General features: G+C 35.6%; 1 protein-coding gene across 1 annotated transcript in view; it reads left to right on the forward strand.

Moving 5' to 3' along the window:
• STX17 (syntaxin 17) overlaps positions 1-22,033 on the forward strand; it is a 62,113-nt gene that overhangs the window by 33,341 nt on the left and 6,739 nt on the right. The window contains exons 4-6 of the mRNA XM_049635377.1: positions 10,664-10,889; positions 18,729-18,844; positions 18,926-18,976. Of these exons, the coding sequence (XP_049491334.1) occupies positions 10,664-10,889; positions 18,729-18,844; positions 18,926-18,976 (393 nt within the window). The remainder of the gene's footprint in view (positions 1-10,663; positions 10,890-18,728; positions 18,845-18,925; positions 18,977-22,033) is intronic.

Here is a 22,033-nt window from a genome sequence, read left to right on the forward strand (position 1 = left end):
AAAGAAAGAAAGAAAGAAAGAAAGAAAGAAAGAAAGAAAGAAAGAAAGAATATCAGCCATGGAACTTCTAGGAGTAAAACTTGACTTTCATAATTTTACTGTCAGAAATATGGAACAGTTGAGTTATGTACTTTTTAAATTTTTAAGAGATTTTGAAAGGGAGAAGCAATAGAAAAGAGGGGATGAGGGGGGAAGAAAGGGAAGTGAGGATAGTAGACAGAACTTAGAGAAGAAAAGATTAAAGAGAGTCAAGGCCTGGTAGGGAATGGAAAAGAGGATACAGTAGATTCCAAAATGAATGCTATTAGAAGGTAAATTATTGCAGATTATTTTGAGCTTCAATTGAATTTAAATTTTAGTTTTGCCTTGAAATATTTATGAGCTTAATAATCAGGATTTAGGATTTTTCACCTCTACTCTGATTAGCATAGGTCCTATAGAACCTCAAGGAGGAAATTAAATCTAAGGTACCATCTGTTGTAAGACACACCATTGTTTTGTGTACCTCCAAGAAAGAAAAAGTGCTGCCAGAGAATGGCACATTGTGCTTTTTTGACATCTATTTTAAGGTGCATTCCAATTTCAGAGATGTTAGAATGTGGGAAAGATATTGTGTCTTAAAATTGATGAAGTGTGGTATTTAGAAGACTTCTGTCCTTGTCCTCCACCTCTGTCTTTCCCCAGTCTAGTCTATTTAGTATGTTCTGTTTTCCTAGTGTTCTTTAGGGTAAGCTCAAATCTCACTTCCTTCATGAAGCCTGTCTAGATTCTTATAGTAAGATGTTTCAAGTTTCCTTTGAGCATGTTTCTTATGCCCCTTTCACTTTTGAATATATCTTCTTAATAGAGAATCAAAAGCAAAATAGGAGTTTGGTAGCTCTGCTTTTTCTGCATCATCTGTTAACATTATACCATCTGCCCTAAGCGGTAGACCTAATCCTCCTTTCTTGTTCTTGCTCTACATGTATTTTTTAAATCCTTTTTATTGTTCTTAACATTTTTCATCAGCCTCCGCTCATTCTGGGCTCCTACTTTACTTACATGATTCTCCTTGTTTCAGATCACTCTTTTGTATTCATCCTTGTTCACATGCCTTTCTTTTTCTTTTTTTTAAAAAACAGGTCTCTTAAAATTCTGAACTTACCATAGCACACCATATACCACCATATTGGATTCTTCAGATACCTCTTTTCTTTCTTATCAGATTAGCTTTTTTGTTTCTAGTGTCAGGATATCACCTTTTAGAAACTCTCTCTTTCAAAAAAGATCTTCCTATCACAATATAATTTCTGTGGCATCACACAACTATTTTCTCCAGAAAAACTTGATTCAGTCCCTGAGTATCAGTGTTTCCATTATTCTTTTTTAACTATTAAGAGCTCCAAGATGGCATGGTTGCTTTTTCTCATGCGTTTCATTCCCACTTCACTATTTTATCCTTGTATGTCAGAATTAATTCCAAAAAAGTGGTTCCGTTCATTATTTCTTCCAGCTGATGAAAGATGATACGTTTCATATGCTTAGTGACTTATATTATGCATTCCTAGGGAACTAATTTAGTTACATTCTTGATAGTTGCAGATCTCTGTTGTTGTTGGACTACTGCTTTGCCCTTTGTGGAAAATATTAAGAAAGAATTCATTATTCATTTACTATGTTTATTGAATCAAAGCGTATATGAGGGATCACATATAGCCTTGAGGATACAATGGTAAAGAAATTAGGTAAATCACAATCTAGTCAAATGAATGAATTTATCTTTTATCCAGGAAGATGGTTGGCAATATACTTCCACAGTGAGATTGATACTCATTTTTACCCCTACCCAAATGCTTTCAAACTTGACTTGTTTCTATCCTTAACTTAATTGACCATCAGGTTAATATAATGTGCTTTTCTAAAAATGTTACTAAAACTTTTTACTGTGAAATATAACATGTGTGCCATGCATACAACATAAATATACACCTAAACAAATTGTTATCCTGGGAACACTCAAGTAACTACTACTCAGATCAAAAATAGAAAATTGCCAGCATCCTAGAAACCCCTCATAGTCTCTTCCCTATAACAATCACCTTTCTCCCACCAAAAGTAATTACTATCTTGATTTATATGGTAACTGTTTCTTAGTCTCTCTGTATAATTTTACCACCAGAATGTATCATTAAGTTATAAATTAATTTAGTCTATTCTTGAACATTATATAAATTGAATTAAACAGAATATGTCTTTTGTGTCTAGCTTGAGACTTATCTGTGTTCTTGCCTATAGCAGTATTCAGTCATTTTCATTATTGTGTGTAGTCCATTGTATGAGTTTACCATAGTGTATGGTAAATATATACTATGATATGTTGATGGTCATTTGGGTTTTCAGTTCCTATTACAAATGTGATTAGCGTTCTTGTATATTTTTACTGATACACATGTGCATACATTTCTGTTGAGTATATTTTTAGGACATTGGGCATCCTTATTTTCACTGTAGTATAGTACCAAACTATTTTCCAAAATAGTTGTACTAATTTTACACTCCTTCCAGCAATGAATGTGAGTTCCTGTGGTCTACACATTCTCACCACTATTCAGTAAAGTCAGAGTTTAATTTTAGCTTTCTAGTGGGTAGTTAATTATGGTTTAATTTACATTTACCTGACTATAAATGAGATTGAGTAACTTATTGTTTATGAGAAGTGCCCATTTTGGGTTCTTGCCCACATTTCTATGGGTTTTTTGTCTTTTTCTTACTCTCTATAAGAGCTCTTTATTCTGCCTGTGACCACTTTATCAGTATATTTGTTGCAATTATCTTCTTTCACTCAGTGGTTAACCTTTTCATTGTCTTAGTTGTGTTCTTCAATGACTTAGAAGTTCATTTAATTTAATATAGTCAAGGTTATCAATTTTTTTCTTGTTGCTTTCTTATGCCACATTTAAGAAGTATTTCCTACCCTAATGTCATAAAGATATTCTATTGTTTTGCCTTTCACATTTAGGTCTGCAGTCCACTTGGTTGATTATTGTGTATGGTGTGAAGTGGTGTGTCCAGTTTTATCTTTTTCCCACAGGCATACCCAAATGACCAAGCACTGACTTTTGGAAAGATCATGCTTCCCTGCGGTGGAACCTTTGTTATGAATTCAGTGCATATATGTTTGGGTTGCTTCTTGGCTATGTTTCATTGGTGTATTTGTCTCTATTCTTGAACTAATAGCACACTGTCTTAGTTACTGTGGCTTTATAATCAATCAGTATATAATAGAGGAAGTTCTCCTACCTTCTTCAAGGCTAGTCTCAGCCCTGTATATACAATTTCATATACATTCTTTTAAAAGTTTGTTTATTTATTTTGAGAAACCGTGTGTGTGCGCCCGCGAGCTGGGGGAGGGCGGGGGGGGGGGGGGGAGAGACAGAATCCCAAGCAGGCTCCATGCTGTCAATGCAGAGCCTTGTGTGGGGCTGGATCTCACGAACCGCAAGATCATGACCTAAGCTGAAGTCAGGAGTTGGATGCTCAACTGACTGAGCCACCCAGGCTCCCTTGCAATTCCACATACATTTGAGAATCCGCTTGTCAAGCTCCACGAAAACAAAAAATCTTTTTCAAATTTATTCTAATTTATTGAATCTATAGATTCAAACCTATATTGTTCAAGGTTGTTCAGCTGTACAGGGTTTATTTTTTTATCCTTTTACTTTGAACTGCCTATATGTTTTAGATGTATTTAAATATATTTTCCAGTCTGAAAGTTTTTATCTTTTAACTGGAACATTTATTCCATTTATGTTTTATGTAATTATTGATATATTTAGGTTTAAAACTTATACTCTCTTGTTTGCTTTCTACTTCTTCCATGTATTTTGTGTTCTTTTTCATCTCCATTTTCACTTTCTTGTATTTTTTATTGATCCAACTGTTCTTGTTGGTTTTGGAATTATATACTCTTTTACTGGAAATTACAACAACATCCATAAACAATATAGATTATACAGGTACCTTGGAATATTTTAGTTGTTTGTGTGCCCCCCAAATTAAATGCTATTTTTATATATTTTAATTTTATACATATATTTAAAATCCTCAAGTTACTATTATTACCATTATGATTATTACTGTTTTAGAATAGTTACTGGTCATCTAGATTTACCCACACTTTTATTTATTTATTTATTTATTTTTACTTAAATAAAAAGTTTATTTTTTTCTTAAAGTTTATTTTGAGAGTGAGAGTAGGGTACTAATTTTCCATGCTTGTCTGTATATGGTTTCAGGCATTAAAGTTTTTATACACTACCCAAAAGACTGGAAGCCAAACTGTAGCTCACCTGAGGGCTGATTGATTTTAGGATCACCTGTACTCTCAGGGTACAGCTCTTTCAGATCCCAGCTCAAAGCACCATAGTGCTTATAATTAGCAGGCTCCAGCACTGAGTATTTTACTCAGAAATTTGTGATGGGAATGCAAGTTGGTGTAGCCACTCTGGAAAACGGTATGGAGGCTCCTCAAAAAACTAAAAATAGAACTACCCTACGACCCAGCAATTGCACTACTAGACATTTATCCACGGGATACAGGTGTGCTGTTTTGAAGGGACACATGCACCCCCATATTTATAGCACTATCAACAATAGCCAAAGTATGGAAAGAGCCCAAATGTCCATCGATGGATGAATGGATAAAGAAGATGTGGTGTATATATGCAATGGAGTATTACTCGGCAATCAAAAAGAATGAAATCTTGCCACGTGCAACTACGTGGATGGAACTAGAGGGTATTTGCTAAGTGAAATTAGAGAAAGACAGAAATCCTATGACTTCACTCATATGAGGACTTTAAGAGAGAAAACAGATGAACATAAGGGAAGGAAACAAAACTAATATAAAACCAGGGAGGGGGACAAAACAGAAGAGACTCATAAATATGGAGAACAAACTGAGGGTTACTGGAGGGGTTGTGGGAAGGGGGATGGGGTAAGGGACACTAAGGAATCTACTCCTGAAATCACTGTTGCACTATATGCTAACTAATTTGGATGTAAATTTTAAAAAATAAAAAATAAAATTAAAAAAAAAAAAAAAAAAAAAGAAATTTGTGAGCCTGTCAAACACTCTGGTAAGCAAGTACCCCCAAGCAAATGTGGCCTTGAGTTTAGGACTCACCTCTCTGGATTTCCACTTTTGTCTAATTCTAGACCTGTACATTTCTTACTGTCTTCTTTGCTTTTTGATGCCTTTGAATTTTGTTTGTGATTTTCAGCTTTTTAACTAGTCATTGGTGGGAGGGTTACTTTGAATTATCTAGTTTGCTATACCCAGAAGCAGAAAGACCCATTTTATATTTTTCACATATGGTTTTGCCATCCTGTTACTTTTATTTGATTTTGGAGAGACTCTATAACTATATTGTCCAATATGTTAGCTCCTAGCCACATGTAATTGTTGAGCACTTAAAATGTGGCTAGTTTGAATTGAGACGTGCTGTAAATGTAAAATATTTCATTAATAATTTTTATATTGATTACATGTTGATAATATTTTGGATATATTGAGTTAAATACAAACATTAAAATTAACTTCAACTGTTTCTTTTTAATGTGACTGTCAGAAAATTTTAAATTACATATATGGCTTACATTTGTGGTTTGCATTATATTTCTGTTGGATATTATAGCTATGTAGAAAAGTTGTTGAGAACACATGCTCTGCAGCCTGGATTTGATTCCTGGCTGTACTTTTTATTAGAAGTGTAATCCTGGGCTTTCAAAAATTTTTTCTTGCTTTAATTTCCTCTTCTTTAAAATGAGAATGATAGTAATACCTGTTTCAAAAGTAAGTTGTGAAGGTAAAACAAGATGAAGAAGGTAAATACTTAGTACAACAGACAACTTATAGTAAGTGTTGATAAAAATCCAGCCATTGTGTTTTTGTTAGTGTAGTATCAGAAATATAGTTCAATGGATATTTTCTTTCTTTCTCTTAACATTTTCTCCTCCACCCATAGTAATAGAATTCTGGACACTATAATTTGACTGGGGCATAAACAGATGCACAAATTCTGTAAGAGAGTAAGACTATGTCATAGGCAAATAGTCATTAGCTGCAGAAACTTTTTAATGCTTCTCCAAGATAATATTGCCTAAAATATTTTTATGGACTATGTGGCAAGTATGTAACCAAGCTTTACAACTGTAGTTCGGAAGAGAATTGTACAGCCGTTGGTGTCTGGGTGGCTCAGTCGGTTGTACATACCATTCTTGATTTTGGCTCGGGTCATGATCCCCAGGGTTGTGGGATCGAGCCCTGTATTGGGCTCTGTGCTCAGCGTGGAGCCTGCTTAAGATTCTCTCTCCCTCTCTCTGCCCCTCTCCCCTGCTTGTGCTCTCTCTCTAAAATTAAAAAAAAAAAAAAAAAAGAATTGCATTGCCAAGAGATGGTGGTGTGTTAGCAATAATATTGTTCCAGGACTTGCTCTAGACCTAATTCTGCCACTGTGCTCATCTAGAGTCCAGTTTCTCTCTTGTAAAATCATAAGGTTGTACTAGATGATAACATAGGCCTGTATGTTCTATGATTTTTCCATGTTAATGATTGCATGTCACATATTTTTAATTTATAGTTCAGTTATCCTTAGGTTTTGCAGTTCACATTGGGATGGTAAGAGTGACATAAAGTTAAAGGAAATATAGAATCATGACAGGATAGAGACACAACTTTTTGATTCACTCAGAAAATCTTACAAGATACATTAGGTTGCAGCTAAACTATTTTTTCCGGATTTTTTTTTGAATTAAAAAAATTTTTTTAACGTTTATTTATTTTTGTGAGAGAGACAGAGCTGGAGTGAGAGGGGGGCAGAGAGAAAGGGAGACACAGAATTGGAACCAGGCTCCAGGCTCTGAGCTGTTAGCACATAGCCCGACGCTGGACTTGAACCCACGAACTGCGAGATCATGACCTGAGCTGAAGTCAGATACTTAACCGACTGAGCCACCCAAGTGCCCCTGCTTTTTTTAACTTGTTAAAAAATTTAATTTATTTTAGAGAGGAAGAGCATGAGTGGGGGGAGAGGGGCAAGGGGGGAGGGAGGGAGCGAGAGGGAGGGAGGGAGGGAGGGAGGAAAAGAGAGAATCTTAAGCAGGTTCCGCATTCAGAGAGGAGCTTTACACAGGGCTGGATCCCATGACCCCGGGATCATGACCTAAGATGAAATCAAGAGTCAGACACTCAACCAACTGAGCCACCCCAGCGCCCCTTCAGAATTGTTTTTCATTTTACTAGAATAAAATGGATAGTTTAGATTATATTAAGGTGCCATATAGATAGGAATTGTGGTTGTAGTTTAATGGAAAGATTGCTGGACTTTTAAGAATACCGGGGTTTTCATTGAATCCTAGAAGAGAGCACAGGCAGTAATTTTTCTGACATTGGCCAGAGCAACATTTTTCTAGATATGTCTCCTGAGGCAAGGGAAATAAAAGACATGAACTGTTGGGACTACATCAAAATAAAAAGCTTCTGCACAGCAAAAGAAACAGTCATCAAAACTAAAAGGCAACCTACTGAATACAAGAAGGTATTTGCAAATGACATATCCAAAATATAAAGAACTGATACAACTTAACACCCCAAAAAACAAATGATCCAATTAAAAAATGGGCAGAAGACATGAACAGACATTTGTCTAAAGATCTCCAGATGGCTAACAGACACATGAAAAGATGCTGAATGTCACTCATCCTCAGGGAAATGGAAATCAAAACAACAGTGAGATATCACCTCATACTTGTCAGAATGACTAAAATCAAAACACAAGAAACAACAAGTGTTGATGAGGATGTAGAGGAAAGGGAAGCCTTGTGCACTGTTGGTGGGAATGCAAACTGGGTATTTACCCCAAAATACAAAAAATGCAAATTCAGGGGCACCTGGGTGGCTCAGTCCATCGAGCATCCAACTTTGGCTCAGGTCACGATCTCATGGTTCATGAGTTTGTGTGCCACATCGGGCTCTCTGTCAGTGCAGAGCCCACTTTGGATCCTTTGCCTCCCTCTCTCTGCCCCTCCCCCATTCATGCTTGTTCTCTCCTAAAAATAAACAAACATAGAAAAAAAATTTTTTAAACCCACTATTTCAAAGGGATACATGCACCTCTGTGTTTATACCAGTATTATTTACAATAGCCAAATTATGGAAGCAACCCAGGTATCCATGGATAGATGAATAAAGATGATGTGATACACACACACACAGAGGAATATTATTCACCCATAAAAAAGAATGAAATCTTGTCATTTGCAGCAACATGGATGGAGCTAGAGATATTAATGATGAGTGAAATAAGTTAGAGAAAGACAAATACCATATAATCTCACTCATGTGGAATTTAAGAAACAAAACAAATGGTCAAAGGAAAAAGAGAGAGAGAAAGAGAAACCAAGAAACAGACTCTTAACTATAGAGAACAAACTGATAGTTACCAGAGGGGAGGTGGGTTGGGAGGATGGGTGAATGGGTGAAACAGGTGATGGGGATTAAAGAGTGCAGTTGTTGTGATGAGTGCTGGGTGTAATATGGAATTGTTGAATCACTGTATTGTTGACCTGAAACTAACACTGTATTGACTATGCTGGCATTAAAATAAAAACTTAATTAAAAAAACCTCGGTTTTAACTGCACTTTGCTGCTAGATAATTAAGTAAATCCTAAACAAGTTATCTTTGTTCTGATTTTCCTATAATGTAATAATGTGGAATGTAGTAATATGGAATGTAACACTTCACTCAGAGTAAGTACTTGAGAAATTAAAGAAATTAGTACATTTTGTCCTATTATACAGAATTTGCATTAGTATCTGTGGAAGTACAATAGGGGAGAAGAATTTAAAATGTTATATGAAAATTGTTATATTAATATATATTATAAATTATATAATATAGAGATCTATAATTTTTAAAAGCATCATACTCAGATCATTCTTGCAAGTTGTATTTAATTGTCAAAGAATAGTTGGATTTTATGTTTTTCAGGAGTATAGACTATTGGAAAAAATGGAAAGCTCCACAGTTCATTCTGTGAAACTAGCACAACCTTAAATTTGTTAAAGTGACCTTAAGTCTGATAGAGATAATATAGACACACCGTTCATGTGTGCACATGCATGCACACACAAACAGATGTGTTAAAAGTCCAAATAAATTATTAGCAAATTGAATCAAAGAAATTATATATGTGATTAGGAAGAGTTTATCTCAGAAGTATAAAGATGGCTCTATACCATGAAACCTGCCCGTAGCTCGTTATATCAGCACCTTAGAGGAAAATTTATGATTATGTCAGTAGATGATTTTTTTTTTTTTTGAGAGCGAGCATGTGAGAGGGTCATAGGGAGAGAGAGAGAATCTTAAGCAGGCTCCACACACTCTCAGCACAGAGCCAGATGTGGGGTTCAGTCTCATAACCGTGAGATCATGACCTGAGACAAAATCAACAGCCAGATGCTTAACCGACTGAGCCACCCAGGTGCCCCATGATTATGTCAGTAGATGGTTTTAAAAAGAGAGGGAAATCATTTGATAAAAATCTGACAACACTCAGAAATGCAAATTAAAACAACAGTGAGATAACATGTACAACTGGCAGTATGTAGGGAAATGGGCATTCATACTTTGGTGGTAGTATAATTTGTTACTGGTAGGAAAACACTGTTAATAGTTATTGAAATAAGAATGCGCATTATCCTTTAAGTACTCTCACTTTTGGGAATCTTTTTTTTTTTAATTTTTTAACATTTATTTTTGAGAGACAGCGACAGAGCACGAGTGGGGGAGGAGCAGAGAGAGGGAGACACAGAATCTGAAGCAGGCTCCAGGCTCTGAGCTGTCAGCACAGAGCCCAGAGCAGGACTCAAACTCAAGAACTGTGAGATCACGATCTGAGCCGAAGTCGGATGCTTAACCAACTGAGCTACCCAGGCACCCAGGAAATCGATCCTACAAAATATAGTATAATAGAATATACTATAATAGTGATAGATACGGTTATGGTATATTAGGATTATATTCAAGGACTTCTGTTTTGGAAACAACATGAATGACTATTGATCACTTGGAGGAGTCATTGAATACATTATTTTCCATCTATACTGTGGAATATGGTACACCCATGGAAGGATATCCATGGTGGTATTGTTATATTATTGGGGTGAGAAATAACAAATTATGGATTATTATGCACAGTGTAATCCTTTTTTTTGTGTGTGTGAAAAGAAAGGCTATATATGTTAATGTTTGCATGAGCAGTGGGAAATGTGTGGAAGGACTGGGTAAAGAGAGGTGGTGGGATCAGTGAAGGCGGGCATCATTAAGTTTGTCTAGATATGTTCTACAGTGTTTGATTTATTATGAAGAGCGTGTGTTATCTTTATAATAATCACATTTAATGAAGGAAAAGAATGCTAAACAAACTCAAAGTACCTGGATGTGAGTTCTCATGAAGTTCAATTTGGCTAGAGATACAAAAAATTTTTAAAAAGGTATACTTTCTGCCGTAGAGAATACTTGTATTATTTCCATTTACAAGCATTATCACAGATTACTTTTGACAATAAAGATATTTCATATTAATAGATGGTGGCTTTAATGATTTTTTTTTCTTTTGTAGCAACTCCGTTCCAATATCCGAGAAATGGAGAAACTTTGTTTGAAAGTCCGAAAGGATGACCTAGTACTTCTGAAGAGAATGATAGACCCTGTTAAAGAAGAAGCATCAACAGCAACAGCAGAATTTCTTCAACTCCATCTGGAATCTGTAGAAGAACTTAAGAAACAATTTAATGATGAAGAAACTTTATTACAACCTTCTTTGACCAGATCCATGACTGTTGGTGGTAATGTACTAAGTCTTATTTTTGATCATAGTAATGCATTTAGTTAAAGTTCACCATCTTGTATAGCTGTTGCAGATAATGTGAGTCTCCAGGGATCACCTTCTATTTCAGTCTGCTGAATTGTTGAACCCTGAGTGTGCCTAGAAATGCATACCCTAGAAGTTTTGCAGGATAAAAATTTTAAGACTGTGCTGTATAGAGTGGAACTTCGAGGCTTCAAGTACCTATTTGTCTGTATAATGAAAATAAATGTTATAATATTTCCTAAGGAGAATGTCATCCTGGATTGCAGAGTATGCCCCTTTCATCTCCTGGTGCAGGAGTAGCCTGATCAGGCACACCTCTTTCTTTGGCGTTCTGACTTTCTTTCATAGTGGATGTTAGATCTATCTCCCAGCTCAGTTTTCTGAGTTTAATGACATTAAAGAAAATCTGCATTCGGGGTCATGCTATCAGCTTTTATGAGGTGATACTTTAAGAAACAGTCCGGTAAAACCTGTCATTATATCTCTTTTAAGGATGTAATTGATAATTGTTAATTGCATGATAGTAGTACCTTTATAAAGACCTCTAAAAAAACAATTCTTGGTTTAATATGTAGTAGTACTTGAAAGCAGTTGGTCTTTTTTTTTTTTTTTTTTTAATCCTATGGGTACTGGATGGCATAACTGATAAGGTTTCTCTACTTGAGTTATTTACTGGAAAGCTTAAATCTGAATTTTTTTTAACTACCAAAAGCCAATTTTTTAGCTCCTGGCTTTGTTTTATAATTGCTTCCTTCATTTTTCCTTCTTCGTTTCCCTTTAATTATGCTATCTTATTACATTTTACATATGTTCTAAGTTGCCTTAAATCTTAGTGGAAAAAGTGGAATATAAATAAATTACAAATCAGAATAGAATCTGAAGGATATTATACCTGCTGAGTTTTCCCCTTTTCATTTATGTAGGAGGCTCCTGTACCATTCCCTGTCTCCAAAATTAGATTATTTTTAATGTTATATTTTCAGTACTAATGACCCAATAATTTACAGGGAAGTCCAAATTTAGAAATTAGAGGAAACATTTAAGCCATCATCCAGACTTTCTTGGTAAATCTTACTTTTATTGTATCCTCAGTACGTAGCATATAGTAGTGCTTGGCACATAGCGGGCCATTAATAAATGTTTCATAAATGTGAATAAATAAATGTGTTTTTGGAGACAATTTTATAATTTCGGATGTGCCATACTCACTACACTCTGTGATAACCAGTACCTAAAGTGTTGTTTTGGAGAGAAGGAAGTGTTAACACTCAGCCCCTTGCTTGAAGAGTATTTGGGAAGAATGCTTTTTGATAGTTTTTAACCGGTTACTGTTTACATTATTCTGTCCGTATATATTTATCACCACTGTATTGATGAGGCTAAATGCTGTTCATATCATTTAGTGTGAACTGATACTTTGCCTTAGAGAAATTGGGCTTCCATGTGATTAAGCAGCTAGTTTACCCACTTAGACATTGTGACAGTTGTGATGGCGGTAACAACAGTGAAGATATGTTGGATTTTCTGGGAAGAGTTGCTGACATCAGTTTCTTTTGCTATTTAGTTTTGAGTTGCCCATCACTAGCAATTACCTAGGAAACAAAAATTTTGCGTTCTGACAGTTTCTCACAATATGATACTATTCTAATACTTGCTTTCATTTGCATTTTTTTATTGCATTATTTGGGTTTCTGTCAGGACTGTTTGGGCTCGACAGACTTGGATTTAAATATCATCAGAGAAACTGGGTGATTATTAGAAAAAGGCAGTTCACCCAGTTTGCTGGCAATTAAATATCTCTGTATGAAACTGGTGTTAAAACTATATATTATATATTGGCAAAATTTGAGGAAACGTGTACAGAGAAAATGAAAAAGATTGGGGCAGAGACAGAGGATTTTCCATCTGTAATGATTCTCAAACTTGTCATTTCATGGAACATCAAATTAGCTAAAGACCTAATCACTTGCCACCAGGAGAAACTACACAATTAAACCTCTGTAGCATTTATAAAAAAAAAAAAATTTGAGACAACCCATTTATATAAAAAAAATACCTAATTTGTGCCTAAAACAATAGTAGAATGTCAAATTCCAAATGGTCAGATTGCGCTTTGACTTTGAATCTATTGCCAACATTAAGCAGTTAAATGAACTATCTCACCAAGTGCCTGAGTATTTCGCCAACTGTGAGAGTTTGTACTAGGTTGCCTTAAATCCAGAAATATTATTAACAAGTAATTGAGAGAATGGGAAAGGTGGAGAATAATGAAAACAAAGGAACTAATTTACATAAGACCTTAATAGTGGGGTAGGAACTCGGTTCACTCCATGTGTGGTCTTCTGGCTGTGGACTCTTTTCTGTCATCCTGCATGTTTTTATCTGTGCTTTCTGGTTTTTCTTTGTTTTTGCTTTAGATACTCATTATAGTAGTGACAGCCTATACAGAAAAATGTGATTTGCATAGAAGTTAAGTGCCTTAAAATACTTCTTCCTTTAAAAATTCAATCTGATTCTAAATAAATTGGTTGGAAATATCAGCAGAGATTCAGGAGCAATGTTGCCACATTTCCACAAGTGAGATCGAAATACAAAAATAGTTTTTTCATTTACAGATAGAAATAACAAGTAGAATAGGATGTTTTATGTTCTCTGGAGAGTAAAAGAAGCTTATTAAGTTTAGGAGGAAGCTGTGATGATTTTGCTGTTTCTTTTGTCCAGATTCTGAGAGTTCCTAAAGCAAATCTTCTCTGCCAATCTTGCTTGATCTGAGAAACTCCCTTCTGTTTCACTTGTGTGTCTAGTTTCATTTTTAGCATTGCTTCCCACCAAGAGAAGTGATGAGCCTACAAATTTGATTTGTATTTAGAAAGGTGTATCAGGTCATACAGAGTGAATCAGTGCTTCTCTCAATCATTGTCTTTCTTACTCCCCATCCGGCACATGCAGCTCACCAGTGCAATAGGAACAGAATCTTATTACATTTTAAACAAATATTCACAAAAGAAAAGAATCCAATCTTAAAACTGCTGGGAACTTCAGACTGCATATTGAATTTGATGAAATATCAGATTTTATCACAGGTATATATACATGTGGTGAACAGTTTTGCGAAACACGTGGATAGTTTTGTATATTATTCAGAAGATATATTTTCTATTGGCTTTAATTTTCTTAAAAATCCTCCTTTACCACTAAGTTAAGCCATGACTTAGAAGTCATTTTATTTTGATAGATAAGTTGATATAGATGATCAGTAGATTAATTTCACTATTTTTAATCTGTCAGAAAATGAAAAATTCAGGAAATGCTTTTAAATTAATTTAGATTTATAATGAAACTTTCCCTAACATAGTGAAGTTTAGTGGAAACTTTTTATATGTTGTGTTGTAATTCTTAGTAGAATCATTGCCTTTCAATGAAATATGGAGAGAGACAAAGAATGTTTGGACGTATAAAGAGAAGGGAAAAAATCTTATGTCTGTGTTATTAACAACTAAAAATATGTTAATATTTTTACTACAAATAATAAATAATGTAGTAAATAATACGGTCTTAAAACTGGAGTTTGAAAAACAGTGGTGCAACGTATATGTATTCTATCTGCCCTTTACACTTGGAGTTGTCATGTGGATGGAACTATCTTAGATTATTTCATCATATAAAACAATAGCAATTTTCACTTCTGTGGACAGGATAAATTCTTCATCCTTCTTTCCTGCAGCTATAATCTGTCTCAGTGTTTTCCCTCATCATGTCTATAGTAATTTCTGAAAGTTCAAAGTCAATAAATATTCACTGAGGTACTGATTTCTAATATAAGCTGGAATAAATGAATTACAGAAGTTGTAGATATTAAAGGGTTTCTTTCTTAATTGTTAGTTATGCCTCACATTGATTAGTGATGTTCAGAGTTGTAAGTTTACAGCAGGATTTTCCCCGGAATAGAACAGATTTCTTTGTTCTCAGACTCCATTTGAACTAAGATGCATACGCAGTTTGGTTTCAAGTGAGACGTAAGTGACTTAAACATTTCTTATTTTTTACAAAGGGGAATCTTTTATGTTTGCTTAAAATACCAAACATTTCCCACCCCTTCAATTTTTAGGTCAAGAATTTATGTATGACAATCTCCCCTCGTTTTGTTGTATACCCTGGCAGTTTCATTTAAATCCTCTGTAATAGAATAAGGGTAATGGCTTATAAAAATCCTTAGAGTGGATGTTCTATTTATAAAGTTCCGCTTTACATTTGGTCTGTTAATGATAACAAAGTTATCATTATTCATCATCTTATTAAAGAAGTAGAGTTCTTATTACAATAGAAATATTAAGTGGAAGAGCGGTCTTAGAGTAATTCATTTATCTTGATTGACATGAAAATGAAAGTGTCTTTATGTGCTATGTTAGGACACAGGGTAAGTAACTCTTTTAAACATTTGTAAAAATCAGAGAGCTTTTAAAATATTGGATACTTGTTATAATGTTGTAATGTAAAATCTACTCCGTATCTGATGTTTTTGCTCTTCCTGTAAGATAAGGAAATGTATTCAGAGAAGTTAAAATTCAAAATTAAAAGAACACTGTGGGGCGCCTGGGTGGCTCAGTTGGTTAAGTGTCCGACTTCGGCTCAGGTCATGATCTCACAGTTCATGGGTTCGAGCCCCGCGTCGGGCTCTGTGCTGACAGCTCGGAGCCTGGAGCCTGTTTCGGACTCTGTGTCTCCCTCTCTCTCTGCCCCTCCTCTGTTCACACTCTGTCTCTGTCTCAAAAATAAATAAACATTTAAAAAAAAATTTTTTTTAAAGAACACTGTCAATTCTGATAAGCCTACAAAATATTTTTTAATCAACTACTATGCCCTTCCTAAACAATTCAGATTATTTTCCTCAAGAGGTAAAACATTCATAAGTTTCAAAAGTAAAATAGTAATGCTGTTTTATAACATGCCATCAATTATTGACTAGGATGAAAACAGAAATCGAGAAGGTGAATTTAAAGAGTTATAATGACTTTTAGGAGTGGATCAGGTATCACGTGTCACTATGTCATGTCCTTGCTTATAACACTTCAGTAGCTCTCCACGGTCTGTCAGATAAAGTCCAAAGCCTTTAACTGGCCTGCAAGGCCCCTCCTAAACATCTACTTAATGTTCTGTGTTTGTAACTCTGTGCCTTCTGCTTTATCCTTTGGCAAGACCAACCTGCTGATTTTTATGTTAAGCTATATTGTTTGTTCTTTTGAAGACCTTTTTACTTTGTCTTGTAAGATCACCTTTTTTAGGAAGCTATTTCATAAACTGCACACCCACACCAAGCTGGGTCAGATGCCATCCCAGACTTGGAATTCTCAAAATACTGTATGTATCTATATCCCTCTATCTAAATGCCATTGTACTCTTTTATTGTTTTAGGATTATCTCTTTGTATGTGTAACTCTTCTAGAATATGTTCCTTAAGAGCATCTACTTTGTATTACTTTTTTATCTCTGGTACCCAACACAGTAGGTGGTCAGATAACATTAAAGTGGTAGGTATTTTGAGCTTGAAGTAAGGGGGACAAAAGGAAATTAGACCTTCAGATCTCTTCTTTCCATTTCCACTGCCACTGTCCTAGAGCATCATCATTTTGCACTGGACTTACTGCAAAGTCTCCCAATTGGTTTTTCTGCTCTCTAATTTTTTTTACCTTTCAACTTCATCCTTAATCTATTCTTCACGCTATAGCTATGGTTCGCTTTCTAAATCTGAAATCTGATTATGGCATCCTCCAGCTTCCCAGTAGTCTCCAACTCCTTTTAATAGTTCCATATTGATCTTATGAGATAAACAAAATTCTTTAACATAATTTATAATGCCATGAATAATGTCACCTTAGATTTTTTTCCTCATCCTTTGCTTTTCTCTTTCATAGTCTTCCCTTCAGTTGAATTCTTTTCAGTTCCCAAACCTATGCACATATTATTCTCCCTGACCTGAATAGTCTCTGCTTCTCCCTCCACCTTTGCCTGGGTTCACCTATGTCATTTCTGTTCATCCTCAGCCTTCAGCTTCAAAACCTCCAACTAGTCTCCCCTCCCTAAGTCTAGGTTAAATACCTCTCTTTTGTGCTCACATAGCATTCCATATTTACTCGTACCATAGGTCTTATCAGACTATACTGAACTTGTCTGTTAACATGTCTGTATTGTACATAATATGGTAAACTCCATTAATAATAGCAGCAGTAGCAATGGCTATTTATTTTAGTAGTAACTATTTATTAACCCATCTGTACTGAATATTTAAGCCAGGCACAGTGCAAAGTAAATATCTATCACCTTATTTTTATTTTTATTGTTTAATATTTTGAAGTTTTTATTTATTCATTTAAGTAACCTCTATACCCAGCGTGGGGCTCAAACTCACAACTCCAAGATGAAGAGTCGCATGCTCTTGAACTGAGCCAGCCAGGCGCCCCTTTCATTCACCTCATTTTAAAAATGAGGAGGGGCTCCTGGGTGGCTCAATCCTGTTAAGCGTCCGACTCTTGATTTAGGCTCAGGTTATGATCTCATGGTTTGTGGGTTCAGGCCCTATGTTGGGGTCCATGCTGACAGTGTGGAGCCTGCTTGGGATTCTCTCTTTCCCTCTCTCTCTGCCCCTCCCCTGTAGGCATGCACATGCATGCTCTCTCTGTCTCTCAAAAATATATAAATTAAAAAAAATTAAAATGAGGAAAATGAGTCAAAGAGCTAATAAATAGCCAAACCTGGATTCTAAACTAGGTCTTTTTGACTAGGTCCATGCTCTTAACCACTATACTATGTTGACTCCCTGGAACTGTTTTTATGGTTTATCATTGTGTCAGTAGTACCCTAGCACACTGATTGGCATTTAGTAGACATTCTGTACGTATCAGTTTAACGCATGAATGATTGGTAAAACCAATACAAGGAAATAAAGACTTGATGGTAGAGTTTGGAGTGTAAATTAATTCATCATCATAGCAGTTTTAATGAGGAAGGCCTTAGTGGGTCGATGACTTTTTATGTTTATTTTTTGAGAGAGAGAGAGAGTAGGAAAAGAGAGAGAGAAAGCTGGAAAAGGGCAGAGAGAGAGGGAAAAAGAAATCTCCATGCTGTTAGCATGGAGCCTGATGTGGGGCTTGAACTCACGAATGTGAGATCATGACCCAGCTGAAACCAAGAGTCAGTTGCTTAAGCAGTTGAGCCACCCAAGTGCCCTGGTGACTTTTTAAGACTCAGAAAAGACAAAAGCAATGTCTTTCTAGGACATGGCCTAGAAAAATGAGGAGAAGGATAGACAATATGTATGAAAAGATCCATGTGGTGTTCATTTGATGACAAATTTGTTACCCAAAATGATTTTCATTGCAAAAAAACACATCACTTTCCTACTTTTAACACCTTATGAATCTGGTATTTATTACTAAAATACCCAAAGAAAGGGTTAATGATTTAGCATTGAAAATGTGAAACCTATTTCTACTGAGTATCTCTGTGTGGAATGTTGGCCAAATAGAATAGTTCTTCTTCAGTGCTTCTTCCACATCTAGCTCTAATTATTCAGATTGGGTAGATGGCATTTGTTGTAGCCATTTTTTTTTTGAGGTGATTTTGTAGAACAATTAAAGAAAAAAGTTAACTTTTGAACAATCTGCCATAGATAAATCTATTTTTATAGAATAATCGATTTACTTTTAGTCTGAATTCAGTTAGTATTTTACATGGAAATTGTTTTATGAAATTGAGTTATGCTATCCACTTTGTAACAAAGCACATAAACCCTAAACATGAGGCTATGTTCATTCAGGAACATTTCATACTGCTGAGGCTGAAGATGATCCTCAGAATATGACTCAGGTATATGCGTTGCCTGAAATTCCTCGAGATCAAAATGCTGCAGAATCATGGGAAAGCTTAGAAGCGGTATGTAAAAAATTATTTTCATTTTGGTAGCTGTGAGGCATAAAAATAAGTAACTTTTTTTTTCCTCTCTCTCTTTTTAAGGACTTAATTGAACTTAGCCAACTGGTCACTGATTTCTCTCTCCTAGTGAATGTAAGTATAATAGTTTTTGTCTTAGAAATGTTAGATTAGTATGATAAGAGGCTTTTATCAATTACTAGGCTTTTTATTAGAATTTTAATAGAAGTTACAATTTTCAAGACTGGTATTGAGCCCTGGGTAAAAGTCTAACAGTCCTCAGCTTCCAAATCAATTTAATAAACATTTGTCAAAGATTTGTTATATAGAAGGTATTGTGTTAGATCCTTGGCACCAGGGGTCTGACAAGGTTAGCTATAGAAATAGATGAAACCTGTTCTCTGCTTTCAAGGATTTACAGTGGGTGGAGATAAGCTTGGACCCCAAAAACTGAAATTTCAAACATGATTGTTAAGTGCAAAAATGAGATTGAAGGGAAGTGTTATCAGCTCTAAGAGAAGCATTTAATTCCAAGGGAGGGAGGCAGGGGTTGTGAGGTAGAAGTATTAAGGGTATCTTCACAAGATAGGTAGCATTTGCTTGAGCCTTGAAAATTGAGTACAATGTCCATAGATAGGAGTGGGGAGGGGTGCCTTTGAAAACAGCTGAAGACATGGAATAGAGAAGTGTGTGGCCTTTCAAGAATGACCAGGATTGCAATAAAACCAAAGGATGAGATACTATGGGCAAGCAAAGCAGGGAGTGTGAGAGCCAGATTGAGATGGTATTGCGGGCCACACCAAAGAATTTTAACTTTAATTTGTAGGCATTAAGGGGCCAATATTAAAAAAAAATTTTAAATACAATTTACTGTCAAGTTGGCTAACATACAATGTATACAGTGTGCTCTTGGTTTTGGGGGTAGATTCCCATGATTCATCGCTTCCATACAACACCCAGTGCTCATCCCAACAAGTGCCCTCCTCAATGCCCTTTGCCCATTTTCCCCTCTCCCCTGGCAGATATAAATGTTTAAGCAGGTTAGAGTGATAAGCAGGTTCACACTGCTAACGGTTAAGATTACCATTAGCAGTGTGAATAATGACCTCAAGAAGGGGGGTATAATAGGCGGATGACTAGTTAAGGAACAATAGCAAGAGTTTTACCAAGAGCAATGGCAATACAATATAAAGGTAAAGGCCAGATGAGAGGTATTTCTGGGGTAGGCTTAGCAGAAATTGAAGGAAGATGGAAGACTCAAAACATCAGGCTTTATTGTGCATAATTGAGTAGCCAGTGACATTGTTAACACAGATCAGGGAACATAAAGTGGATTTGGTGGGAAAGACAATAGATTCTGTCATTATTTTTCTAATTATTCTTATTTTTCCTTCCCAGGAAGTATGGGAAGGTTGGCTATATGAGTATGTGTGTATATGTCTGTGTGCACACACAGGAACAAACCAGTGTCTGCTTATGCTTTTGTCTAGGTTTAGTTTTTTGGTTTTTTGGTGTTTTTTTTTTTTTTTTTTTTTTTTTTTTTTTAATGAGAGAGCATGCATACAGGGGAGGGACACAGAGGGAGAGAGAATCTCAGGCAGGCACAGTGCTGTCAACGCCGAGTCCTGTGTGGGGCTCTATCTCACGAACCATGAACCATGAGATCATGACTTGAACTGAAATCAAGAGTTGGACGCTTAACCAACTAGCCACCCAGGCACCCCTAGTTCTTTGTTTTTGATCAAACTGTGATTTGGGGTTTTTACATCTGTGAGTTATGGTTTCCCTGATGCCTGGCTTTTTAAGGATAAAAGTCCCTAGATTACACAGTCTCAGAACTGGAATTGGAAAGGATTTACAAGGCCAGCTAATCCAATTCTGTTCTTGCCCCATCTTCCCATATAGATGGTTTTTCGCTTTTTTTGAACAATTACAGCGTGGGGATACTTTCTATTTCAGCCATTCTATTTGAAGACTACCTCTTAGAAGTTCCTCCCTGTGTAAGCTCTGCCCTATAATAACTTCCCTCTGGTACTTTTGCCCTCTTGGAGCCATAGACTGAACAACTTTGGTAATTTTTCCATATAAAATTATTCATCTTCTTGAGACCAATACTCTCCTTCCTCACCCTATCCCACCTCATCATATTTTTTTCTTTTAAGAGTTCTTGATTCTCTAATATGCTCCTTCTAGAATAGGATTTCTGGGCTTTTTAGTGCTAGTCCCTTCCTTTGCTTGTTTTCTAGTTTTTGTATTTTTTTCTTGGCATCTAATGCCTCAAATTGAACGTCAGTAGATTGTTTAAAGCATTTTCCTTTTTTGATGCTTCTGAATCAGAAGAAGCAAAATGCTTGAAGTTTTTTGATTAGATATCTGTACAATCTATTGATATACTTGCATATCAAAGGTAATGATACAAGAATCCCAAAATATTTGTTGTTTCAGAATTAATTCAATTATTGTAACTCATAATATCTGATTTAACGCAGTTTCTAAAATCTGTGCATGTATGGTTACACAAACATACATTTGCCAAAAGTCATTGGTAAAATCTGTTATTATATAAATTATACCTCAAAGTTGATTTAAAAAACAAGCTAAACATGTACAAAGTCTTCTCATTCCAGACAAATATATTTCCCTTCCAGTGGAATAGGCACATGAAAGGAAAATTGAGAGTTTGTGGCCATTTAACAATTATATATCCGATTAGGTTACGTAAGAAGCTCCTAACCCATAATCAAGGAAGGTTCATGTAGAAAGACTTTGGCTATAGCCATAGTTCTATACAAATGTCCTATTTATAATAATCTGTGTGAGGACATGGGACAAAATGCTATTAGGCACAAGCTCAAAGGAGAACCCCTGATGACTCTTCCCAGGGTGGTTGAGTTCTCATGACCACATGGTTAGGGACTCACAGAAGCTCCATTTAGGCACCTAATGACTTGGGAACATAAGCAGAGTGACCACATCCCTTTCATTATCATCACATGGACATGATAGTATCTAGACAAATAAACCATGTGTTTTTGGAGTACTTTCTATGTGCATAGTACTGTGCTAAGCTCAATGAAGAATAGAGAATAGTTAAAAAAAAGAAAAAACCCTATAGGATAGTCATGATAATTGCACAACATTGTGAATGTACTAAATGCCACTGAATTTCAAGCTTAAAAATGGTTAAAATTG

Source organism: Panthera uncia, chromosome D4 (genome assembly GCF_023721935.1).
Source record: "Panthera uncia isolate 11264 chromosome D4, Puncia_PCG_1.0, whole genome shotgun sequence".
In the NCBI taxonomy this organism is placed as follows: Eukaryota; Metazoa; Chordata; class Mammalia; order Carnivora; family Felidae; genus Panthera; species Panthera uncia.